Source organism: Eschrichtius robustus, chromosome 3 (assembly GCF_028021215.1).
Source record: "Eschrichtius robustus isolate mEscRob2 chromosome 3, mEscRob2.pri, whole genome shotgun sequence".
NCBI lineage: Eukaryota > Metazoa > Chordata > Mammalia > Artiodactyla > Eschrichtiidae > Eschrichtius > Eschrichtius robustus.
Genome location: NC_090826.1, coordinates 7,770,338 through 7,797,555, shown reverse-complemented (window position 1 = coordinate 7,797,555; position 27,218 = coordinate 7,770,338). Strand labels below are relative to the sequence as shown.

Genomic DNA, 27,218 nt, shown 5'->3' with positions numbered 1-27,218 from the left:
AGGGGTCTTCAGAAACTCGAGAGTTTTAGATTGAGGCTGTGGAGATTTCTTCCACAAGCCATTCATCAGGAACCAAAATTCTGAGCTAAAGGAACTGCTGGGGGGCTTTCCTGGTGGTACAGTGGTTGAGAATCTGCCTGCCAATGCAGGGTACATGGGTTCGAGCCCTGGTCTGGGAAGATCCTACATGCCACGGAGCAACTAAGCCCATGCAGCACAACTACTGAGCCTGTGCTCTAGAGCCTGTGTGCTGCAACTACTGAGCCTGCATGCCACAACTACTGAGCCCACGTGCCACAACTACTGAAGCCTGCGCGGCTAGAGCCCGTGCTCCGCAACAAGAGAAGCCACCGCAATGAGAAGCCCGTGCACCACAATGAAGAGTAGCCCCCGCTCGCTGCAACTAGAGAAAGCCCGTGCGCAGCAACGAAGACCCAACGCAGCCACAAAAAAAAAGAGGAACCGCTGGGCTGGTCCAGTGCGGCATTTCTCATGTCCTTTCACCATCTGATTAAGCTACCAGTAAAGTCTAAGAGCATTCACACCTCACAAAATCCTTGAGTGAGATCTCTCATTCTCTGTGGTTCTCTCTGTTTCAGGTAGCACGACATCCCTTCTATACAGAGATGGCAGATGGCCAGGGCTGGACCACAAGCCACAACAGGGCTGTGCTAAGAGAATCTGTGCATGACATGGGGAAGGCAGAGGCTCCCTGCCTCTCAAGGGCATCAGAAACACCCGTGTACCGTTCTAAACATTCCAGGGCTCGGACCCGTCCCCCTGCCTCTACAGGTGGGGCTTCAGGCAAGCATGCCTAGCAAAGCTTCACTGGCCTTCTGATGTGTGCTGGAGAGAACCAACTACTGGCGTAGTTTCTGCCAGGACTTCACAGCCTGGTATTTTGCACAGCTGGAGATCTGATCAGTGATGCATTTTACAAGATCACTATTTTAAGAATTCTTTGGCCACCCTGAGTGAGGGCTGCCCAGGAAGAAAGGCATGCATAAAATGTTCATTCCTTTCGTAACTAAAATTAGGATCTTAAATGGTCTCTTTACTTTTCATGCTTTACTTCTTTTTCTGTGGTAAAGCCAGGATGTCTTTTCTGAATTCTTTTTGTAGTTAGTTTGATTGAATGTTCTTCTATAATGTTCTTCTACAATTGGTTCTGCTACTAATCTCTTGTTTTAAAGATAAAGGGGGGACTTCCCTGGTGGCGCAGTGGTTAAGAATCCGCCTACCGAGGAAAGTCGAGGAGATCAGAGCAAGACCACTATGAAACAGACTACACGACGGGTGGCGAGTCCTGCGATGAGCTGCAGGAGGACTGATCAGGGAATATCCACCCATCACTTCAGATCAACAAAGACAACTCTGCAAGAGGAATTTTGACACTGGCCTGCAGGGATACAAGAGCTTACAAGCAGAACTTGATGAGATCAATAAAGAACTCTCTCGTCTGGATAAAGAACTGGATGACTATAGAGAAGAAAGTGAAGGGTACATGGCTGCTGCTGCTGAACACAATAGACTGAAACAAGTTAAGGGATCTGCAGATTACAAAAGTAAGAGGAATTACTGCAAGCAGCTGAAGAGCAAATTGTCACACATTAAGAAGATGGCTGGAGATTATGATTGACGGCAAACATAGACAGCAGATGCCACGTTGTTAGGTTAAGAAGCATCTGACTGACATCTCTGCAATGTTATCAGGTGTCAGAATGACTTTGGACTCTAACCTGGGAGGCCAAATCTTTGTGATCATTACAGAGTTTTGGTAGTTTTAATATCATCAGTATTGAAGCATTTTATAAATAGCTGTTGATAATCAACTGGGCTGAACACTCCAAGTAAGGATTTTATGCTTTAAACATTGGTTCTTGTATTAAGAACTTTTGTTTGAGGTTTTTAAACCTTTAGGGAAGGTCCTGGAGTAGACTGTGCTGTGAACTTTCACACCCTAAGCAATCAGGTCTTAATACCTAAGTATGCTCATTGGGTCTTGTAGGGGATAGTTTAATTCTCCCAGAATTCTCCCTTCAGATAACTGTTACTTATAATCATTTATTTTCAGATAAGGAAACTGGGGCCCTGCAATAAAGTCTCTGAAGTGAAACTGCTTGTTGCCTAGCTTGCAGTTTTGGTTAAGTCTGTTTTATGACTCCATTGATAAAGTGCCTGGCCTTTTCCTATTTTAGCTACTACGGATACTGAGTCCTACCAGTCTCCCTATTTATTTTTTTCTGTGTATAAATGCTTAAGAGCTTTTTATTTCATGCTATCCTGGTAATAAAGATTAGGTAAAACTTTTTTATTAAAAAAAAAAAAAAAAAAAAGAATCCGCCTACCAATGCAGGGGACATGGGTTTGAGCCCTGGCCCGGGAAGATCCCACATGCCGCAGAGCAACTAAGCCCGTGCGCCACAACTACTGAAGCCTACGCTCTAGAGCCAGCGAGCCACGACTACTGAAGCCCACGTGCCACAACTACTGAAGCCCACACGCCTAGAGCCCGTGCTCTGCAACAAGAGAAGCCACCGCAATGAGAAGCCTGCGCACCGCAACGAAGAGTAGGCCTGGCTCGATGCAGCTAGAGAAAGCCCGCGCACAGCAATGAAGACCCAACGCAGCCAAAAGGCAGCCAAAGATAAATAAATAAAATAAATTTATAAAAATAATAATAAAAAAATAATGATAAAGGGGTTTGCATATTCAATGTTCTTCTATAATGTTTTTCTACAATTAGCTGTGCTACTAATCTCGTTTTAAAGATAAAGGGATTTATATATTCCTAAAAAAAAAATTGAAATCATTCATCTTAGTAACTTCTGATAAAAAGATAAACCTGATTTTAAATTACTACTGATTTTTACCAACCTTTTAAACTTTAATTTATTAAAGAGGATCACAATTCCTTCCCCCATTTACTAACACCCACACTGTTTCAAATTCCCAAAAGGGAAGTCCACAATACCATGCTGGAGAATGTCTTATGTGTCAGCTTCTGCAGTTTTTCTCTGCAAAGGAGCTAGGATCACCCCAACATTCCTCTCCTCACTCTCGGAGCTATACAAACTATGCTTCTCAATATATTCCTGGACAAGGTCTGGTACCAAGTAGCGAATGCTCTGTCCCCTTCTGAGGGCTCGCCGGATCTTTGTGGATGAGATGTCATTGGTGATCCATTCATTCACCAGGTGAATGTTGTTCTGGTGTTTCCACAGCACGTCGGATTCATAGATGAATTTCTGAGCATCATTTCCAGCCCGAGTAACACATATAAGCCCATAGTCTCCCACGATTTTGGTGATATCCTCACCCTTCCACAGATTGGGCACACCAAAAGACTCCAAGAAATCTGCTCCACACAGCAACTTCACCTTTGGCACACCTGGGAAGAAGAAGAAAACAGAGCTTCAGGGTTTGCCTTTTTTTTTTTTTAAAAAATTGATTTATTTATTTGGTTGTGTTGGGTCTTAGTTGTGGCAGGTGGGCTCCTTAGCTGCAGCTTGCAGGATCCTTCATTGTGGCATCCAAACTCTTAGTTGCAGCATGCATCTGGGATCTAGTTCCCGGACCAGGGATCGAACCCAGGCCCCCTGCATTAGGAGTGCGGAGTCTTAACCACTGCGCCACCAAGGAAGTCCCAGGGTTTGCCTTTTTAATAACTCCCTGCATCAAAATGAATGTGTATGTGTGTTCTTCTGGCTAGAGGGGTCATAGTTTCTATCAGATTCAGATTCTCTAAAAAGAGATCCAGGATCCCTCAAAAGTTAAGGTCTACCTCCTGCAGGAGAAATAAGCTCAGGGTGCCTCTCACTCTCCCTTCCTCCCATCATAAAACTAACAAGGGGTGGGGAGTTCCCTGGTGGCCTGGTGGTTAGGATTCTGGGCTTCCACTGCCATGGCCTGAGTTCAATCCCTGGTCGGGGAACTGAGATCCTGCAAGCTGTGCAGTGCAGCCAAAGGGAAAAAAGAAAAGAAAAGAAAACTAACAAGGGGCATTTTCCAGGCACCCACACATACTGAATATGAAAGTAAAATACAAAGAGGGCTTGCTCAGCCCTAGAGTCTTATCAGCTATCATTGGTAAGTCCTGGCAAAACACACAGACCTTTTGTTTTTGTTTGCTCTAGTGATTTCTTTTGACTAAAATCTTGTCTTTGTTCAGCCCACTTCCGCTTCCGTCCAGGCCTTTCCAGTACAGGGGAGTCCTGCTGGTGATCACAGCTACTGGCCTCCAGCTTCTCTTGATGGTGTCTATAAAGCAACAAAGCAATAGAACATTTCTCTTTCTCACAATGCTCAACTGAAACGTCATCCCTCTGGAGATGCCTAAGAGCCTCTGACGCAATGTTAAAGGTTGGGAGCTATTAAACACATTTAACCACAGGTACAGACAGTGCCCAACTACTCAGAATGGATGCCTTCGAATACATAGTACTGCTGGGTCAGAACGGATGCTGGCCAGGATATGGCAGCCCTGGGCTCTGGCTGTCAAGAATGGAAAGCAAGGAAAATCCTGGGAGCACAGCAAATGGTAGCTATTACTATTCTAAGCTGTATGCGTCTGTGCCATAAAAACAAGCGTTAACATTGATTACAGAAAGTAAGTCCCCTAAATACCAATGAGGTCCATTCCGAGAGCACGTTCGTAAGTCCAACAAAGTTGGACTTTGTTGTTCGTAAGTCCAACAAAGTTAGCCTAGGTACCCAACTAACACAATCGGCTATACAGTACTCTACTGTAATAGGTTTATAATACTTTTCACACAAATAATACATAAAAAACAAACAAGTAGGGCTTCCCTGGTGGCACAGTGGTTGAGAATCTGCCTGCCAGTGCAGGGGACACGGGTTCGAGCCCTGGTCTGGGAAGATCCCGCGTGCCGCGGAGCAACTAGGCCCGTGAGCCACAACTACTGAGCCTGCGCGTCTGGAGCCTGTGCTCCGCAACAAGAGAGGGCGCGACAGTGAGAGGCCCGCGCACCGCGATGAAGAGTGGCCCCCGCTCGCCACAACTAGAGAAAGCCCTCGCACAGAAACAAAGACCCAACACACCCAAAAACAAATAAATAAATTAATTAATTAATTTAAAAAAATTCCTATAAAAAATATTAAACAAACAAACAAAAAAACCAAACAAGTATATACTGGACCCCGACAAGTAATCTCTTACCATGTCAGCGTGGTGGCCAGACCCTATAGACTGGGACAGTTCAAGAGCAGCATCGTTGGCAGAAGCAGGAACAGTTTCCTGAACTCCAACTGCAGCTAAGGAGGCATGACCTTGAAACAAGCCACCACTTCTACTCTTCCAGCCCTTTCCACATTTCTGCATGAGCACCTAAAATCCCTTTCTGCTTAAAATGCTCAGAGTGGTTTCTATTTCCTATCGTAACCCTAACTGATATGGTTAGAACCAGAAGGTTCGAACTCTAAGAATAGATATTAGACAGGTTTTTCCGAAAGTCCTGGTGTTCTATACTCAAGAGAACATTCAGTAATCATTAGATGTTACTCACTCTGGTTTCTGAACCCTTAAACTGGAGCTGTTTCAGAGTTCTGAGCACGGCGATTTGTGACAACCCCCATATGCTGTCAGGGAAGCAGCTCCCAAAACCAGCTCTCTCTGTGATCAAGCATCACGGCTTCTCTTCCTTAAATTACCAGCCTCTCTCTTTTATACTTAAGAAGACTGACCACAGTAACATCATCTTACAACTTTACCTTTCTCACTTGGGGCACAGACAGGCCAGGTGTGCTTCCTCTATTCTTTAACAGGGATACACAGTTAACAAGCATGCAAACATCTCAGAACACAGTGACAGCCATAAAGGCTGAGCACCACGCATGTCCTGTTACCGTGTGATAACCTCACACAGGAATGGCACGGCAAAGCTGACTGCACCATGAATACCTTAGCACCGTGGCAGTCTCTATCCAATCCTGTTGAAGACTTTCCCATGTATCAACTTCCAACCATTTTGAGTTCTTGGTGGCGAGTTCTGCCATGATAACTCGGTGATGGGCAGAGATGAGTCCTTTCTTCTTATATGCATCGCCGACGGGAGAAATTATGCCTTTGATAACTTCATATTTTCCTGGGTAAAGAATTAGATTTGATATGAGGTATTATAACAAATTAGATTTTATGCACAGGAAATATCATCAATATGGTTTCATAATCACAGATTTCCCCCCCCCTCCTCCTTTTTTCACAAGGATTCAGGTTTATTTATTTATTTTTAATTGTGGTAAAATATACATAAAATTTACCATTTAAGCTATTTTAAGTGTACAGTACTGTGACATGTTGTATGACCATCACCACTGTCCATCTCCAGAACTCTTTCAACTTCCCCAAGTGAAATTTTTGTACCCATCAAACACTGACTCCCCATTCCTCAGCAGTTTAAATTTTGATTGCTATTGCCAAGCTGCCTTGTAAAAAGCCTTTATCTATTTGTATACGCAAGAGCCCATTCCTTCCCAACACCTGATATTTGACATTATCAAGTTTAAAAACTTGTGTCAATGTGATGGGCAGAATATATCTCATTTTTTATTTTAGTTCCCTGATTATTAGTGAGTTTGGACACCCATCCACCTATCAGCACACCGCATGATCACTTATGTAACAAAACAAAATAAATCTGTGTGTATGTAGGGGAGAAAAAGTTTTCTTCGACCCTCTTAGGGTCCCTGGCGGGGTGTGAAACTGACAAAGATAGATTAACAGGAGAAAAGCATACAAATTTACTTAATGTAAGATTTATTATACGACACGGGAGCCTTCATAAGGAAATGAAGACTCCAAGAAACAGTTAAACCTAAGTACAGTAAGTCCCCTACATATGAACCTTCGAGTTGCGAACTTTCAAAGACGTGAACATGTGTTCGCATGTCCAGTCACATAAGTTAGTTAACATGTCTGGTGTACATTGTCACGTGCACCGCATCCTCTACAAGTGGTTGTGCTTTTGTGTACTTTACTGTACAGTACTGTAAGGGTACAGTAGTATAGTATCTTTATTTACAGCTAGATTTGCAAGAGGACGACTTCACTGAACTCCTTGCTGTGCAGCACAAGGAGCTTACTAATGAAGCTGTGATGGAATTGGAGGCCCAGAGAAAGGACAAAGAGAGAGGAGAGGAAGAAGAAGTAACTGAAGAACTGAAGAGATTCACGACGCAGGAAATGGCAAGGGGATTTTCTTTATTTGAGGCGGCACTGTTAGTTTTTGAGGCACAGGACCTGAACACAGAACGGTACATGAAGGTTGCGGCAGCCGTTCAGAATGCAATCCAGTGCTACCATGTCATCTATGATGAGAAAAAGAGAGCTACTACCCAGACATCACTGGATTGTTTTTTCAAGACGGTAGATGGAATTGAATCCAACAAAGAACCAAGGAACCAGAACCTGTGCCATCAATGTCAGGTGTGAGTGAAATTGCAGCTTGCCCTCCATCTCCTATTGCTGACCATCCTTCAGCTCTACCATCTCCCACCTCCTCTCCCTCCTCGAGTCAGTAACTCTTCTTGCCTGTTCACTTGATGCCAGCCCCTGTATACCAGCTGTTGTACTGTACTACTGTACTTTTCAAGGTACTGTACTGTAAGATTAAAAATGTTTTATTTTTTGTGTTTGCTTGTTTTTTATGTATTAGTTGTGTGAAAAGTATTATAAACCTATTACAGTACAGTACTATATAGCCGATTGTGCTAGTTGGGTACCTAGGCTAACTCTGTTGAACTTGCAAACAAATTGGACTTATGAACTCACTCTTGGAACGGAACTTGTTCTATATAGGGGACTTACTGTATTTTTATGCTAGGTTGGATGAAGGGTAGACAGTCATGGCGAAATATGATAGGGCAAAGAGTACAAGGTAAGTGTAGAAAACTCAGGGGAATTTAGCAAAGAATGTTTGTTTGAATTCCCTTTGTCTTCAGAGATAAGGATGCTCCTTTTCTCCAGGTTTAGGGAGAGCACCTCTCACATGAACGTTTTACGATCTGCTTCAGGGAAGAGGGGTGGAGGGAGGAGGTCAGAGTGACCTTCCTGCTTCTGCTGTTTTATCAAAGTCCTTCCACTTAAACTATCCAATAAGCCAAAGTGCTGTATTGTAGGGTAGTGCATCCTGAACCCCATCATTGCTTTTGGTTACTGTTCCTACCTGTTCCATTCATGTAGTCCTTGGCCAGCTCAAACAGCCTGAGGTGCATATTGGTGATAGGATTAAAGGAACCACAAGCAAGGAGAACCACTTCTGTCTTCTCTGAGTTTTCCATGCTGAGAATTTGAAGTTGTCGATCTAAATGGAAAACTCTGACACCTCTCTGTCTACAAAGGAAAAAGAAAGTAAGTTAAGTTACAGGTCTTCTGATGTCTTTCCATGTTCTCATTCCAAATAGGTGGAATAAATAGTTGGCTTCAGTGACTGTGCTGGGTGAATTGCAAAAATGGCCCCTTTTCTCCACCCTTCCTTTTCAATGTGAATTTGCAGCTCTTACCATAAAAGGATGGAACCTCCTTCGCACCCTTTGTGACTTGCTTTGGCCCAAACAATGTGGCACATGGGAAAGTGTTCCCATTCTGAGCCTAGGCCTTCGAGGTGTTGTACACTCCCACTCTCTTTTGGACTCCTGCTCCTGACGTGAAAACAAACCCAGGCTAGCCTGCTGGAGGATGACAGAACTTGCAGGACAGAGCTCCTGCTGACAGACAGCTAACCGTCAGCTATGTGGTTGAGGCCATCCTAGACCATCCAAACCCCAGACAATCTGCTTAGATGCACGAGCAAGTCCAGGTGAGATCAGCTGAGCCTGGATCAGATCAGCGAACCCACAAGCTGAGCTTAGACTCATGAGCAAAGCGAATGTTTGTTTTGCGACTGCACTATTGTGGCCGTGGTTAACAGATACAATGACATTATCACCCACCAAATATAACTCCGCAACACCCATCCTTCAAAACCGTATTTTGCCTCTTAGTCAACATGGTCATATTATCACTTTCAACTGAATAACAGTTTACAACAGACAAACTCTTTTTCATATCATTTATTCCATTTGATCCTTCCATAACCCTAATGAACTAATGCAAGGCAACTGATTTTAAAATTTTATTAAAAATTTTTTATTAGGGCTTCCCTGGTGGCGCAGTGGTTAAGAATCCGCCTGCCAATGCAGGTTCGAGCCGTGGTCTGGGAGGATCCCACATGCCGCGGAGCAACTAAGCCCGTGCGCCACAACTACTGAGTCTGCGCTCTAGAGCCCGTGAGCCACAACTACTGAACCTGTGTGCTGCAACTACTGAAGTCCACGTGCCTAGAGCCCACGAGCCACAACTACTGAGCCCGCATGCCGCAACTACTGAAGCCCATGCGCCTAGAGCCCGTGCTCTGCAACAAGAGAAGCCACCACAATGAGAAGCCTGCGCACCGCAACTAAGAGTAGCCCCCGCTCACTGCAACGATAGAAAGCCCGTGGGCAGCAACGAAGACCCAATGCAGCCAAAAAATAAATAAATTAAATAAATTAAAAAAAATTTTTTTTAATTAAACAAACTCACGTATATAGATTTAAAATCATAGGGTGACAAAAGGCCCATAATGGAAGCAACAGTCATTGCCCATATCTCACCCACCAACCCCTCCAACCAAATCCTTAAGAGGCGACCACTTTTAACTTTTTCAGCTATTTCTTCTGGTCAAATTTATTGTAATTCTATATTATGTGCTTATAATGTTATTTCTTAATTTATCCAAAGAGTGTCTATTTACTCTCTCTCATGATCAAAGAAGATTAGCTCATACACCCCCATTACCCTCAGGCTATACATTTGGGAAGTTTGGGAGAGAGTTGTGAGGGTGTTTGAGAGTTAATCCTCATAGATTATGTATAGGCGGGAAGAGAGAGAAAGAATCTCTAGTCTATGTTGAAAATCACCTTCTCCCACAATTCTGAAGGCATTGCTTCTAGACTTCAGTGCTAACAGTGAGAAATCCAAAGTCACTTCCAGTAATTCTGATCCTTTTAATGTGGCTTATATTATTTCTCCCTTGAAGCTTACGAGAACTCTGTCCGCAAATATTCTGAAATTTTACAGTGATGTCCTCTAGTGTGGCTCTATTTTCATCTATTGTGCTGGGCCCTGAGCAGGCCCTTTCAATCTCAGAACTCATAACCTGCAGTTCTATAAAATGTCCTTGAGTTATTTCACGGATGATTTTCTACCTTCCATTTTCTCTGTTCTCTTTGGAAATGCCTGAGTGTTAGAGCTGAAGCACCAGGACTGGTCTTCCAATTTTCTTATCCTTTCTCTTCTCTTTTCCATCTCTTACCTTCACGCTCTAATTTCTAAATATCCTCAAATTCATCCTCCAATCCACCTATTGAGGTTTTCATTTCTGCTATTATACTCAGTTGTTTGTTTTTTTTTTTTTGCCACATCTCGAGGCTTTCAGTATCTTAGTTCCCCGACCAGGAATCGAACCTGGGCCCTCGGCAGTGAAAGTGCTGAGTCCTAACCACTGGATTGCCAGGGAATTCCCAATACTCAATTTTTTAGACCTTTGTCCTCTGAATGTTCCTTTTTATGGTATTCTGTTCTTGCTTCACCAATGCATTACGCTCCCTTATTTCTCTACCAATATTAATGATATATTTTAAATTTCCTTCAAAGAGCTGATAGGAAGTTCTAAGTGGGTAGGTAGGGCTTTTGCACAGTGGGCTTCATTGTAGGGGAACTTGGCTGTATTATAGGTCTTTCTCCTGGCACGGGTCAGCGTCCACAAAAAAGTATCCTCCAACCTCCTGCCTATACAGCATAACAGTTACGAACCCCTGCTCTGAAATCAGGCTGTCCAGGTTCAAACCACAGCTCCAATACTTACATGAGCTGGATGACCTTGGGCAACCTAACCCTAGCCTAACCTTCCTTTTGCCCCAGTGTTTCTGTCTTAAAACAGAGAAAATAATATTACCTACCTCATGATTATTGTGAGAATTAAATGAGACAATACACATATGCTACATAAAGCTGCTTTTGGCAAGTAACGAACACACTATGAATACAGCAATTATTTATGCTGCATATCATGTTGCTGTAATTCAACTCTTTTTTTTAAAAAAAGTATTTATTTATTTATTTTTGTCTGCGTTGGGTCTTCATTGCTACACACGGGCTTTCTCTAGTTGCAGCGAGCGGGGGCTACTCTTCGTTGCGGTGCACGAGCTTCTCATTGCGGTGGCTTCTCTTGTTGCGGAGCACAGGCTCTGGGCGCTGAGGCTTCAGTAGTTGTGTCTCACGGGCTCTAGAGCACAGGCTCAGGAGTTGTGGCACACGGGCTTAGCTGCTCCGTGGCATATGGGATCTTCCCGGACCAGGGATTGAACCCATGTCCCCTTCATTGGCAGGTGGATTCTTAACCACTGCGCCAGCAGGAAAGTCCTTCAACTCTTTCTGATCTTCAAAACAAATCAATTTCAAATGGTTCAATCAACTATTATTACTCTACTGAAGCTGTTTTTTCATGGAGGCTTTTTTCCTGAAATTCCTTCTCTAATCTGGGCTGAAAATCTCTAACCCATTTGTGCATCTGTCATTCTGAAATATGATATTTCATCTCTCTCCTAAGGGAGATCCCCTATTTCTTAGAACCATGTCATTGTCTTTCTTGTTTTACTTCCTAACTTTTCTGGAGCATATCCTCAAATAGCTTCATAATAAAGGGCAAATGGGAGATAAAATAAATCTGTCTTTATTCTTCCTTAACTGAGAGAATTCTAGGCTGGAATTTTCTTTTAAAATTATGAATGCATTCTTCATTGTTTTCTGGCACCGAACACTGCTGTTGAAAGTCTGGTGCTATTTTAATTCTTGTTCCTTTCCCTGTAACCTGCTTTGTCTTTTTGGAAGATCTGAAGCATGTTCTTTTTATCCCCAATGCTCTGAAATGCCATAATGATGTGTCATAGTGGGGGTCTTTTTCATTCATTGTGCTGTGACTCAGTGAACCCATCTCCAACTCAAAGCACTCAGTTCTAATTATTTCTTTAATAAACACTCCCTATTAACTATCAATAAATAAAATACTTTCAGGAGTTCCCTGGATGCCAAATTGCTCAAAGTGTTTTGGGAACTTTTAGGGAATCACCTGCAGAGCTTGAAGTATTTTTATAATTAAAGTTGAAACATAACGAATGACAATAAAGAAACCAACATTTGGGAATTCCCTGGCGGTCCAGTGCTTAGGACTCTGAGCTCTCACTGCCGAGGGTATGGGTTCAATCCCTGGTCAGGGAACTACGATCCCACAAGCCGCACGGCACGGCCAAAAAAAGAAAAAAGGAAACTAACATTTATATGATACTTTCTAACTTACAAACTACTTTTCATGCACATTATAATTTAATTCTCAACATAAAAGAACAAAAAATGGCCAAAGACATTTAGTTTGTTCCAAATAATAATCTATTGTTAGATATTTAGTTTTTCCAGTTAGTCGTCTATCATTGGTCATTTAGATTTATCTAATTTTTCACTATTACAAACATCTCGAAGAAATAATAAGTTGAGAATGAGTTGGAAATTAAGGCTATAAAACATCTCACTGTGTACCTGTCTTGCCAACACTCAAAAGACCTGTATCAGGACCATTTATTTGTAGCCCAATTGTGTTCAGACCCAATTGCTAGTTTGACCAACTTACTTTTGCTCAGATTTTATGCTCGCATGAGACAAAGTTAGTGAGTGGCAGAACCAGGGCTAGAATTTAGGTTTCCTGACTCATAGGTTCTCTCTCACCAAAAAAGAAAAATTCGAGATAAATTGGAGCTGTGTAGATTGGAAATGAGCCCTTCTGGCTGAGAAGTTGCGGAATGTGAACTTCAGTTCCTTAGACAACAGGAAGCTTCGAAGGTTTCTGAGCAATGGAGTGACAACAGGGCTCTAGAAAAACAATGCTCTAGAAAAATAAGGTGACATGAGTGTTTAAAATCCTTATATGGTTGTATGATCTTGACCTGATCACTTAATTCTGTATCTTAAGTTTCCTCATCTGTAAAATAAAGATCATGATATGATACGGCAAAGTGCTTATGACAGTGCCTGGTGCAGTGTTAAAAGAAATGGTAGCTGTTATTTGTGAGGAAAGTGATAATACTGATGATGGTGATGCTATTGGATTAACTGGAAGGGGCAAAACAAGATAGGAAGGCCAGTTACAAAGTAAAGAAAGCTTCAATTTAAGTACAGTCAGTGGGAATGGAAATTAGGAAACATTTATTCAATAAATACTTGAGGTCTACTCCAAACAGTGGCAGGGATCACAGGGACACTGCTAATTGTTAATAGGAAATAAAGGAGAGAAGGGTCAATAATGCTCCACACAGCATTAAAAAAATGAGTTCACTGGTTAGAATGACTTAAATGTCCTACCTTTCAATTATCACCCCAAGGATGATACCAGGATTCACTTGGGGCTTGTTCCCCCCCTCCCACTCCTTATCTGCCCCCCAACTCCCATGCAAAGTACCTGTGGTATTATGGGGTGGCCCTGGGCCCACAGGGAAATCAGGGTATCTGGCCAGCTACTGAGCATGCTCTCAAGGACCGTGGTGGAGGGGCTTGATTCAGCTGGAGTCCAGCGTCAGTTGCAGCCCCATCCACCTCAAGTTTCAGGTACCACTCCCCAGGGAGACTAAGCTGTGAGCTGGAAGAACAGTAAGCTTGAGAGCAGGAGGTACAGATCCCCTAGGGAGCTGCTGGCTGTGCAGGGAAGGATGGAACAAAGAGCTTGAAGCCCCTCCCTGACCTTGGGGGTGAGCTCAGGTTTCCAGGTCCTCCCCAAGGGAAGGGGTGGGGAAAGGGCTAGGGGAAGCTGATCTCTCAGCTTAAAGGAAGCTTTCTCTCTTTTCACATTCATGACCTGTCTCAAATATCCAGCTCAGTTCTATTAATTCACTGTTAACACAGCCAGCTTTAGACTTTAGATCCTCAAAGCCATAGAAGAATTAGGTTACAGCGAGCTTCTATCATAGCTTAGAGTGGCTTTCAAAGAACAAGGATCTGCCCCTCTCCATTGGAGAGTACTTCCTCCGTATCCCCGAAGGGTTCGTGTGGAGGGAAGGGGGCCTCGGAAGGGGAAGAATGAGTGCAGAAGAGGTTTGGAAGCTCTAACGGGACTGTTCTGGGTCTTCCTTGCCTTGCTCCAGGTGCTCAAGGACCAGGGCCACCATGATTCACTTCTGTCTGGCTCACACAGCCTACCGCTTGCACTGCTGGCTGCCAAGATCTCATCAGCTCAGGCTGTAAGTGTCCCTCCTCAGCCCACTGTGGCAAAAAGTTCATTGCTTCCTGAGGCTGTCCTGAGGTTGAAGTAAAATTTACTTTCAACTTTAAAATCACTGACTTTAAGTTTCAAAAACATTGATGTGTAAACATTAATGAAACATTTTGTAAACATTAAGTCAGTTTTTAAAACATTAACTTAAAAGAAAAACTGTTTGGCTTTTCTTGTCACACTTCAGAATGCTCAATATAATTAAATCTATTTTGACGACTGTTAATGCAATTGACTTGACAACTTCTCAGATTTACACCTCTAAAGGAACACTATTCCTTTTAAAATAGTAACCTTAAACATGTAACCATATTCTAGTTCTAACAATGTGCCATTGCTTTAGTCTGGGGGTATATTTTGAAATTGCTTTTTGTTTTGAGTACCTTCACTGGGGGTAAATCTTTGTCTTTGGAGGGGAGATTTAATTTCTACAAATACCCTAAAGTCATTCAGTGCTAAGTCCAATTAATAAAATAAATAATGAAGGTGAATAACAGTTTACAGTGAAGAGATAGAACTATTAGTTAAGGAAGATTTTTCCTATATGTGCGGAAACTATGTACGTGTAATCTCAAAAGAATTTCAAAATTGAGCGGCAACCACAGACCTCATTTGGTTGTGTAAGTTGTGGTAGGTATGTTAACTCACTCAGTGTGAACCACCTGGCTGGAGGGAGAGCGAGCACAGTACAGGGCCATAGGGTCCTAACCATGCTGTAGCTCTCCCTCTGCTGTAGCTCTACTGCTCACTACTACTAGGTGTTTGTCCTCAGACTAGACATTTAAAGTTTCTGAGCCTCAGTTTCCTCATTTATAAAATGGGAAACCACAGTCCCATTTCATAGGATTGTGTGCATATTAAATGAGAAAGTGAATAAAAAATGTGACACATTTGTCTATTAATTATGAACATTAATAATTCTTACTATTGCTTGTGGGTTGTCTTATGGCATTAACTTACAGCCATGGTAAAGAAACAAAGGTTCTCAGGGACTTCCCTGGTGGTCCAGTGGCTAAGGCTCCATGCTCCCAGTGCAGGGTGCCCAGGTTCGATCCTGGTCAGGGAACTAGATCACACATGCTGCAACTAAGAGTTCACAGGCTGCAACTAAAGATCCCACATGCTGCAACTAAGACCCAGCACAGCCACAAATAAATAAATAAACAAATAAACAAATAAATAAGAAACCAAGGTTCTCAAGATTCCTTAGAGACCAGTAATCACAGTGATATAGTAGGAGCTCAATAAATGGTAACTATTATTCTTACTGAAGTATTATTAGACATAATTTTGCTGTAATGGGATGGATCTCAGTTCATCTTTGCTATGTTTAAAACTTTTATTTCTGTGGTTTCATGTAACATTATCATGAAACAGAACTTGAATTTGGTTTCTTGAAGGCATTTTATCACGAAAAAAGTAATGTATAATGTAACTCACTGTGTCCCATGCAGCCAAGTGACAGTGTTCCTGTTTGGGATCACCATTCTGACCCTCCAGTTCTATGTTCTGCTGAGGTAAGTTCTTTCTCCAGCCAGCCCCCTCCCCTGGCAGCTCAGCATGCACATCTTACCTGTGCAGATGTTTCGGGTGCCCTCTGCCACTCCTGTTATGTGTTTAATTGCAGCCTGCCCCATTGTTTTGCCCCTATTATCAATGGTAGTCACCTGCTTCACCTCTCTGAAGAGTCACAAATCTCAGTACAGTGAGGAGAGCTGGGATTTGGGCAGATTGAGTTTAACTTTTTTTTTTTTTTTTTTGAGTTTAACTTTTAATCAACAGTTATTTCTTCTAGCATAAGAAGAGGTCAAATGGGAAACAATGAGAGCACCGACGTTTCAATTTATGAATTCCCCAGAGAGCAGTCCCAACAGCCTAGCATTAGCTAACATCTGCAAGGCTGAGGGTGACACAGGCACACTCAAACAGATTATGACTTGATTTGTTATTTCAGATTCTATGTTGGAAATTAGTTTTGGCCGAAAAAGTCAGTTAATACCTTTTTCGGGCAAACAAGGCAAATGCAATTTGATACGTTCAAAATAAACTGCAGTTCTAAAAATGTGACAATTCTAAAAAAAAATCTGAAAACTTAAGTGATGGGAAAGGAATGGAAACCGTGATACTCCTTGTAATTAGCCTAATTCAAACTTGCCAGCTTCTACTATAAGAGGTTTGTGTGTGGTAGGGCATATTTCCTTACTCCAGAAGGCCAGAATTTCCACAAAATGTTTTTTTACCAAAATATCAAATTAACAGGAATTAGAAAAATGGTAAACATTATTTGTCCACCAATTAAGATATTAATAACTCTTAATAATATTTTTATTAATGCTAGCATTAATTAATTTGCAGTCACAGTAAAGGAACCAAGGTTCTTAAGAGGAGTGAGTTGCCTGGAGCCAAATGAACCTAGTGCCACAATTAGAATTCAAGGGTCAGTGCCTTCTGGTGTTACAATAACAGCGTGGATTTCTTCTAATAAGTAATCAATTAATGTATGACCCAGGGTATTGATTTTTAGGCCCAGATCTTCTCGATACTGCAGTCAACCTCTCCTCACCAACCTGGTTGGTAATATCATCTTTACTTTCTTCACAATTGGTAAGTGTGCAGTCATTCTGTCAAGCACTTATTAAGTGTCTACTATTTGCCAGACACTACTAGAATAAAAACGGGTAAGATAGGACTTCTTCCTCTTCAAGAGCTCAAAGACTGAAACCTAAGAAGAAATTCACGTTTAGAATTCAGGTGAATGGAATTCTTTTTTTGGTTTTGGTTTCTGGCCATGCCGCATGGCATGCGGGATCTTAGTTCCCCAACCAGGGATCGAACCTGTGCCCCACTGCAGTAGAAGAGCAGAATCTTAACCACTGGACCGCCAGGGAAGTCCCTGAAGTGAATTCTTAAAAAGTTCCTTAGTATCTCTTTTAGTCATCCTACAACTTGAATATGAACCCAAATTAAATTAAATACTAATGTCTTGTTTTGATGTCATAAAATTCTTTACAGTTATAAAAATATCAGATTTATCCACTCATTCAATAAATAGTTACTAAGGAGATGATATAGGTAGAAAAACAGGGACCCCAACTAATTGAAGTAAAAAAATGACACAGAAGAGTTGGACTCTGAAATGTGCTGAAGTTTTAGGAATACCTTAAACTAATATATTTTAGTTATATTTTCCTTTGTATGTACTTTTAAGAGTGATGTGCACTTTAAATTAAGACTATGTCTAAATTTTTATAAAATGAAAAAAGTTATTGGGTGCCTTAACATGGTTCTAGAAAGAGTCTCCAGAGAATTCCCTGGTGGGAGGCCAAACAGTCATCCCACAACAGCAGGAGCTACTTCTTCTCTCTGACCTTCCTTGCCCTCATTTCTAAAATGGAGATAAAAATACCTGCTTCACAGTTTTGCTGTAAGGTTTAAATGAAATAATGGGGGAATTAAAAAAAAAAAACTCTCACAGTTATTATCACTAGCATTGCCGATAGTAAGCACATGACCTCGATCAAAGGAAAACCTTAGCCTGGCTAGGTTTTGAGCACTTTTGTTCCACAGTAGATACACGAGGAAACACCTTCTATTTAGGGTCTGCATTCAACAATATATTTCTGAATGAAATAATGCCATTTTGCAGCAACATGGATGGACCTAGAGATTATCATACTAAGAGAGGTAAGCCAGAAAAAGAAAGACAAATACTATATGATATCACTTATATGTGGAATCGAAAATACGATACAAATGAGTATATCTACAAAACAGAAACAGGCTCACAGACATACAGGACAGACTTGTGGTTGCCAAGGGGGAGGGGGAGTGGGGGAGGGAAGGATTGGGAGTTTGGGATCAGCAGATGCAAACTATTATATATAGGATGGATCAACAACAAGGAACTATAATCAATATCCTGTGATAAACCATAATGGAAAAGAACATGAAACAAATATATGTATAACTGACTCACTTTGCTGTACAGTAGAAATTAACAAGACATTGTAAATCAACTATACTTCAATTAAAAAAAAGGAATATATTTCTGAGATAATTCAACCCAGTAAACTGATGCTGTTCTGCTGTCCTTTTAGGTTTTACCGTGCTGCTTACTCAGATGGAACCGGTCCCACAGGCACTGAAGAGGATGTTTTCTGTATTTGGGGTGGGGTCCTTCAGTGAAGGAGTCTGCACCGTAGTGTTAACATTTTTGGCAACCGACTGTGTACGTTTGTAAATACTGAATTTCCAAAGGCTCATCTTAACCTGAAAGCTTGGCTGTATACAATGCACCATTAGTCTTCAACATTTATTTTCTACTTACACTAAGAATAGAGATGGAGAGATAGAGCTCCTAAGTAGACACATCACAGTTAAAACATTTCAACAGGGAAAGTTTAAAAATTCCATGAGAGATTTTTCTTTTTGTAGGGTGAAGTCTGCTTTACTAGAATTAAAAAAAAAAGTTAAGACATTAATCAATGGTGGAAGGAACTGCTGGACGGGGTTGGCACATTAAGCAGCAAGCTTTCCATCTCCTACTAAGTTGGTGCCTTTGTTTAAATCCTTTCAGCAAAAACATTTAAAATATGTATTGCAATTAAAAGACAAGTATTCCTGGGGCTTCCCTGGTGGCGCAGTGGTTGAGAATCTGCCTGCCAATGCAGGGGACACGGGTTCGAGCCCTGGTCTGGGAAGATCCCACATGCCGCGGAGCAACTAGGCCCGTGAGCCACAATTACTGAGCCTGCGCGTCTGGAGCCTGTGCTCCGCAACAAGAGAGGCCGCGATAGTGAGAGGCCCGCGCACCGCGATGAAGAGTGGCCCCCGCTCGCCGCAACTGTAGAAAGCCCTCGCACAGAAACGAAGACCCAACACAGCCAAAAATAAATAAATTAATTAATTAAAAAAAGAATCAATGTCTGATCATTGTTTAAAAAAAAAAAAAAAAAAAGACAAGTATTCCTAACAGTGCTTTCTTCCTCCCAAATATAGGAAAAAATGACTCCTGAACTTTACTACTTGTCTGTGATGCTTTCAGTAAGCAGCGTGGTTTCTACAGGTAAGCAAAAACTTCCCACGTAACCCATACCTATTTAAAGGCTCACCAGTCCTTCAAGGGAAGTAAATGCTCAGCTAGGATTGTTACATTGCAAGGGGAATGTATAGCTCCTCTTAAAGCAGGAGCTCCAAGAAGCTAGAGTTTTAAGAGCAAAGAAAAGCAGAGAGGGTTAGAATGGGATATAAAAAGCCATCCTTCTCACATTATTTCCACTCCATTTAATTAGATCCCATTCTTTATCCTACAGTGCTTTGCTCAAGCCTGGGGCTGACTTGGCTGGCCAGCGTAACCTGTCCAAGGCCAGATGCTAAATCAACAGTCTGAAGCTGACATTTGAGCTCTGCTGGTCCCCTGCCTTAGATACATGTCTTGGCAGGTTGAGCCTTTTCCAGCAGCCTTGTCATCTGACTACTGCCAGCAAACACGTGACCATCTCCACCCTGCTACTCCTAGATGAAGTGGTCAGCTGAACATCAGAGCCATGACAACAAGAAGCACATCAAAACCAGTCACTGGGAAGAAATCTGTCAGGTGACAACATTAATGAGCACTGACAATGGATAAAAAGGAATCGTTCAACCAAAATCACTGGGTCGACATCACAACCAAATTCAGCCCCAGTAAGGATCTCCTATTAGATACTTTCGAGATCATTAGTACTTTGACTTTCTGAACCTCCTTTTCTGTTTCAATGAAGTTAGTAGCATCAGCTGAATGGCCGCTATAAAAGTATTGAGAAGGAAAAAGAAAAATATAGATCTCAGTAATGAACAAAGGTCTAGTTTCAAAAGAACACAGTGATCCAGACTGTATATTTGAACAAGGTCAATCTATCACTTCTTTAAAAGTGCAGTGGGAGATTTTAGAGTAAAAATCATCACGATCTCCCCTACCTGGGCTACACCAATCTCTTGCATCATGACAGTCAACTGCTGTCTAGAGAAAATAGCCAACTGACCTGCATGATGCTTTGTCTTTTGACTTGTTCTGTGTGTATGCACAGATTCTGAGGGATTTTAAGTAGGAGCTAGATACTCACAGATGCTCTCAAAGTCTTTAGTAAGTGGAGATAATGCCATTTCTTGAGGGGAAGAACAGTATCTCTTGGCAGAAGGAACAAGTTTAATACAAACATCTCCCAACACATCTATGACAGACACAGATCTTCACAAATGGGAATGATTGTTTTCCATCTGCGTCTCTGTTCAGGTGATACTTGCTGCAGGGGAAGTTACCCACCACCACACTATCCATCCACCACACTGACATTTTCCGAGCACCTTCCACATTCCAGACATAGCGCTAAAACTTAGGAGGTAGAAATGCGAGTAACTCATACGTTAACAGTGAAATCCCCTGAAATAATTCTATTACTATGGTTAACAGAAACTATTTAAAAATAACACAGCCTTTTACATTCTCTAGACGTCATTAACCAAATATTAACATGTCAGATGAATGTCAACTTATCTCAAGATAGGATTTTTATCAGAAGTTTCTTTTTTTCTGAACTATCTTGCCCCTCACCCCCAAACCTGATCTACTTGAAGATCTCAGCTGATGACAGCCCCATCCTTCCAGTTGCTACAGTCAAGTACCTCAAATCATCCTAAATGCACTGTTTTTCTTTCCCCACACCCCATCAGGAAGTCCTAATGGCTCCACCTTCAAAATACATACAGAATCCAACCATTTTTCGCTAGTTGGAAATTTTTAACTGACTCTTTCTAAATGCAAGAGGCTGCTTCTTAAGACCAAGGCTGCTTGGTACTTTTTAAAAAAATTAATTAATTTATTCATTTGGTTGCTCTGGGTCTTAGTTGCAGCAGGCGGGCTCGTGGGCTCCTTAGTTACAGCACATGTGCTCCTTAGTTGTGGCTCCAGGGCTCCTTAGTTGTGGCACACGGGTCCCTTAGTTGTGGCATGTGAACTGTTAGTTGCAGTATGCATGTGGGACCTAGTTCCCTGACCAGGGATCGAACCCGGGCCACCAGCATTGGGAGCGTGGAGTCTAACCCACTGTGCCACCAGGGAAGTCCCTGCTTGGTACTTCTGTGCCTTGAAATTACGCAACGTTCTTAACATAACTCCAGAAAACGAAATTCTGTTTCTTAATTGATAAGCATAACTCGAAGCATAATTTAACCAGCATCTTAACCCATAACCTATAAAACTGAATTTTCATGCACTTTTATGCTTTTATCATTTCCTCCAAAACCAAGTCACCAGAGTTAATTTCATTAAGAAACATTTATTTTATGCTACTGATATCGTATGAAGCACAAAGCGTGCTCTTTCTCCACACAGGTGAAAAGTATAAAATTCTAAAACTGCTATTTTTTAGCCCCTCATAACTTATAGACAGCCATGATCAGCAATCGTCCCTCACAGACTGACAACACTTTCTGCTATAACCCATGTTTGCTCCGAGTGGAAAACTTTTGCTTAGCAACTTCGTGGGGGATGCTTTGTTTTAGCGGTTCTCAATCTGGGACCTGGGCTTCAGAGGTACAAAGTCTCTGAAGCTGTAAGCAAAATGTTGGGCATGTGCACCTATGAGCAACTTTCTGGGAGAATGTCAAAGGAAGTTTGAGAAAATAAAAACATTAAGCATTACACTCATTAAATTTACTATAAGAAAAAAATACTTGATGTTTGACATTCACTACTCTCCATTTTTTTTTTTTAAATACATTTATTTAGTTAGTTAGTTAGTTTTGGCTGCATTGGGTCTTCGTTGCTGCACGCAGGCTCTCTCTAGTTGTGGCGAGCGGGGGCTACTCTTCATTGCGGTGCGTGGGCTTCTCATTGCGGTGGCTTCTCTTGTTGTGCAGCACGGGCTCTAGGTGTGTGGGCTTCAGTAGTTGTGGGTCACGGGCTCTAGAGCGCAGGCTCAGTAGCTGTGGCACACGGGCTTAGTCGCTTGGCAGCATGTGGGATCTTCCTGGACCAGGGCTCGAACCTGTGTCCCCTGCATTGGCAGGCGGATTCTTAACCACTGCGTCACCAGGGAAGCCCACTACTCTCCATTTAAAATTTAAAAAACAAATTTAAAGTTAGTCTTCACACTACTTTTTCCACAGCTGCTAAACCCTAGAAGTGAAAACTTTCTAATTACTAATCGAATTGAATTGAATATTGAATTTCTACATGCTCACCTAACCTGAAAGCTTGGGTATATTCAATATACCATTAGTCTTCAATATATATTTTCTACTTATATTAAAAATAAAGATATGTAAAAATGGAATTCCTAATTAGACATATGTCATAGTTAAACATTTCATTGGAGAAAGGTCAAAAAATTCCACAAAGAATTCTCTTCCTTTTTCTACTTTACTATAATTCTTTTTAAGTTAGTATGGAACTGTTAGAAGATTGTTTTAGGGTATCCCCACCCTCAGAGTTTGGATTTTATCCTGTAGGGAATGGGGATGTTTCAGAGGGCTTAAATAGGGAGTAATATATCAGTGCACTTTAGAAATAATTCTCAGGGCTTCCCTGGTGGTGCAGTGGTTAAGCATCCGCCTGCCAAGGCAGGGGACCTGGGGTTGAGCCCTGGTCCTGGAAGATCCCACATGCCGTGAGCAATGAAGCCTGTGCGCCACAACTACCGAGCCTGCGCTCTAGGGCCCGTGAACCACAACTACTGAGCCCATGTGCCACAACTACTGAAGCCCGCGCACCTAGAGCCCGTGCTCCGCAACAAGAGAAGCCACCGCTCACCGCAACTAGAGAAAGCCCACGTGCAGCAACGAAGACCCAACAGCCAAAAATAAAAACAAATAAATAAATAAATTTATTTTTAAAAAATGCATACGTATAATGGCATATTAAATAATGGGGCTATGAGTAAAACAAAGCAAGGCAAGAGGATAAGGAGTGTTGGAATTCTAAATAGGGTGGTCAGGAAAGGCCTCACCATGTGACATTTGAGCAAAGAATTAGAGACAAGGGAGTGAGCCATGCAGACACCTGAAGGAAAAATGTTCTAAGCAAAGGAAACAATGCAAAAGCCCTGAGGCAGAAGCATGCCTGTCCCGTTCCAGGGTCTCCAGCGAGATCAGAAGGGCTGATCAGGAGTTAACAGAGGAAAAGAGTATTGGTAGATGTCATCAGCGGTAAAAGGGAGCCACTGCAGGGTTTCTGAGCAGAGGAGTGACATGACCAAACATATTTTCAAAGGATCTCTCCGGCTGCTAAAGCTGACAACAGAATGTAGTGGGAAATAGGGTGGAAGAAAGGAGACCAGATAGGAAGCTACTGCTGTAACCCGGGTGAGAGCTGATGCTGACACAGACCAGGGTGGTAGCAGCGGAAGTGGTGAGAAGTCATTTGATTCTAGATATAAAGGTAGAGCCAATGTGATTTGCTGATGGATGGAATGTGTGCTGCGACAGAAAGAGGAGTCAGGAATGACTCCAAAAATTTTTGGCTTAAGCAACTAAAAGACTAGAGTTACCTTTAACTGAGAAGAGAAAGATGGCCATGGAATAGGTTTAGGGGAAAAGATCAGTAGTTCAGTTTATAAAGAAGTTAAGTTTGGGATGTCTATTAAATATGCAAATAGTGGGGTTAAGTAGGTAACGCAGAACAGAGCCCAGTTCAGGGGAGAGGACGAGAGATTTACTAGATTTGGGGTCATCTGCATATAGATGGTATTTAAAAGTCGTGAGACTGGATGACATTTACCAAGAGAGTGAGTGAGACAGAATGCAACAGCAATGTGGGCATCACTGGGGAACCGGTTAGAAATACACAACCACAGGCCCTACCCTAGGTCTACTGAATCAAAATTTGCATCTTAACAAGATCCCCAGGTGATTTGTATGCATCTTAAAGTTTGTAAAGCTCCACTGGTCCAGGTGAGAGATAATGAAGGGTAACAACAGGAGGGATGGTGTCAAGGGTTTACAAGTAGATGAGCTGAGTGAATGGAGGAGGGAAGGAGGCGAAGGGAGATTTCTGACTTAAGTGACCACTTAGATGGTGTGCCGAGAGTCAACAAAGAGATTATTAGGGGACGCACAGGTTGGGAGGTATGGAGGCAAGGCATAAAGAGACACACTACGGTTTTAAAGGTGCTGCTGAACTTGAGGTATAGACAGGACATCCGAGTAGGGAGATCTAGTAGGTAGACAGAAAAAGAGAGACTAGAACCTGGCAGTAAAACCCAGAGACACTATAAGACTACCTTCAAGGGGATATCATGGTTAAAAGAAGGCTGTTTATTTGATTTGACTTTTTTTTGAAGAATAGAATTAGAATGTTGGTTGGTTGAGGGAAAAGCACAATTAGGAAGCCACAGAACCTGCAAGAAAGCTAATAATTGATGGAGAAAGGTCCTTAAGGAGGCCACACAGAAAGGATTTTAGGTACAAATTAAGAGCATAGCTTAAAAATAATGGGGAGAAATGAAAACATACGTTTACACAAAGAATTGTATGGTTTGGCTTTATACGTAATAGCCAAAAGCTGGAAATAACTCAAATGTTAATCAAGAAGTGAATGAAGTTTATTATTATTATACTCAAATAATGGAATACTACTGAGTAATAAAAAGGAAGAAACTACTGATACAAATAACATGGATGAATCTCAGAGACATTATTTTGAGAGAAGGAAGCCAGATACAAAAAAGAACATGCTATATGATTCCAGTTATATGAAATTCTAGAAAAGAATTTAATCTATAATGACAGAAGACAGATCAGTGGTTGCCTGGGGTGGGGGAAACTGACAAAAGAAGGGCAGAAAGCTTCAGGGTTCCTGCTATGGAATCCTTATTTCTTCTCCTGTGCTCTTCACTGAATGGCAATACATTCACCCATTCTCTTTGGATGGACTTGTTTCTCATAAATAAATATCCAGTTATGCTAATGTAACTATAATGATGGTGACAACTATAACAGTAACATCCATTGAGTTCTTCCTGTGTGCCAAGCAATATACTAAGCACTCATGTGATCCTTACAACACTCCAACGAAGTAGGTACTATTATTATCTCTTTTTTTCTTCCTAACACATGAGGAAACTTAAGCTGAAGGAGGTTGATTAACTTGCTCAAGATCTCACAGCTTGTGTAATAACCTTGACTCTAAAAGTTCATGCTCTTAACCGTTACACAAGATTTACAATGGTACGTTATCTACTGGTAGACATTAGAAAGAGGTCCACGCATTCAGAGCACCTTTGGCTCATGGTACTTCTTATTAGCCACTCAAGTTTCATCTGCCCCTGCATTTTCCCTACCTAGTTGGAGCAACTAGTGCTCTCTGGACTCCCATCCCAAGTCCAGGTTGAGGTGTCCTTAACCTTCCCAGCTGCCAAGTAGTTATTTATCTGGTTTTCCAGTTATGACTCCCAGTTCTGAGCTTCTTCCCCAATGCTCTCTCCTGTGACTACTTACCTAATATTCATTCCTCTTTTCCCAACATCTTCTCTTCCCTCCCTATTCCCCCTCCAGGCTTGGATTCTATTTTTGTTTGAGAACTGGAACCCAAACCAATTTCTCTTGTCTATGCACTAGGAATACATTTTCATTATCCATTAGCTCTAAACAGAACTCAAAGGTATGTAAGAATACTCTCAGCATAGAACCGCTGAATCAGATTGTCACCGAGAAACAGCTGGCAAATACAACGCACGTATGGTGAGGCCTTTCCTCCACCACTTCTAAGACTGTACACACTAAAACCAACATAAATGCCTAAATAGAACACCTTATTATCATCATCAAAATTAGGGGATGAACACAGTGAGAAAATGTTTATTCAGCAAGTTCTTCAAACGATGAAAGAAGTATATTTTCCAGTTCTGTTTTGTGTGGCACTGGCCCTAACTATTTGTCACTGAGAGTTCGATATTACACAAAAACGTTGACACTTCCACACATATTCACATGTCAAAAATTAGAGCTAATTATATTAACATGACAGCCACTTACTTTTACAAAGGATATTCTGTGAATCTGAAGCATTTTGCAAGATAGGCTATTGGAACCATTCCAACTGGTGTGTCAACAGTCTTCTCTAAGTTGGATTTAGAAAAGTGGTTTCACATGCAAATTGTAACTCTGAGAAACAATTTACGGTGATAAATTAAGAAATTCTATAATTGGACAAATAATTCATTCTGGTGGAGTTCTACAGTAATCTTGGAAGTTTGTCCCGGGCAGCTGAAATAGAATTAACTTTAAAGACAACATCTGAGAAGCAATTCCGCCGGAAACCCTGACGTCGTCTTGTGGACTAATGACTTCAAGGAGATGGGCTGGGAACACCTGAAAATGGTTTTCCACCTAATTTCTGAGTAACTTCTAGACTGTTGCCAACAGCTAGCAGTCTCCTTCTCAAGAGGAGTGAGTGTCCGCTTCCAGGAACGTGGATCTAGTCTTTTATAGATTTGGAAATTAAGGATTTCAGAAAAAAGAGAAGTGCCCCGCCAAGCCCAAGAAGCCTCTAGAAAAAGATTTTTTTTTCCCCAGGGTGAACTCACCTGTTCCAAAGGCAAATTTACCGAGGTTTTCGGTTCCACAGAAAGAAACAGAAAGAATGAAGGGGCAAGACTCCCTGTTCCAAACTTCAATGTGACCTAGCTTCAGGGACAGTTGTACCTGACCCTCAAAGACCCTAAGCAGTCCTGAGCTGACTCCACCACAGGCGGGTTTTTCAAGAGCTCGGGGAGGGGACTTAGCCCCTCCTCAGGGCGGACGGGCCCGAGCCCTCCAAGAGACGCCCCGCAGCCCGGATGCTAATGAGGGTAACACCCGCGACCGCGCCCTCATTGGCTCCAGGGG

General features: G+C 42.0%; 1 protein-coding gene across 1 annotated transcript; it reads right to left on the bottom strand.

Moving 5' to 3' along the window:
* Window positions 1–2,866: 2,866 nt before the first annotated feature.
* Window positions 2,867–27,177, bottom strand: NMNAT1 (nicotinamide nucleotide adenylyltransferase 1). Its single transcript, XM_068538845.1, has 5 exons — window positions 26,918–27,177; window positions 8,184–8,350; window positions 5,921–6,104; window positions 4,115–4,260; window positions 2,867–3,391 (listed from the first exon to the last, which is right to left on the bottom strand). The coding sequence occupies exons 2-5, from the start codon at window positions 8,296–8,298 to the stop codon at window positions 2,991–2,993; spliced, it is 846 nt and encodes a 281-aa protein (XP_068394946.1). The 5' UTR covers window positions 8,299–8,350; window positions 26,918–27,177; the 3' UTR covers window positions 2,867–2,990.
* Between the last annotated feature and the right edge of the window lie 41 nt (window positions 27,178–27,218).

What these genes read in the sequence shown, in the direction of transcription:
- NMNAT1 (XM_068538845.1), bottom strand. Translation starts at nt 8,298, where the DNA reads ATGGAAAACTCAGAGAAGACAGAAGTGGTTCTCCTTGCTTGTGGTTCC. An exon ending in GGACTACATGAATGGAACAG is followed by an intron (nt 6,105 to 8,183) that starts GTAGGAACAGTA and finishes TTCTTTACCCAG; the next exon opens with GAAAATATGAAGTTATCAAA. An exon ending in AGAGCAAACAAAAACAAAAG is followed by an intron (nt 3,392 to 4,114) that starts GTCTGTGTGTTT and finishes TCTTCTTCCCAG; the next exon opens with GTGTGCCAAAGGTGAAGTTG.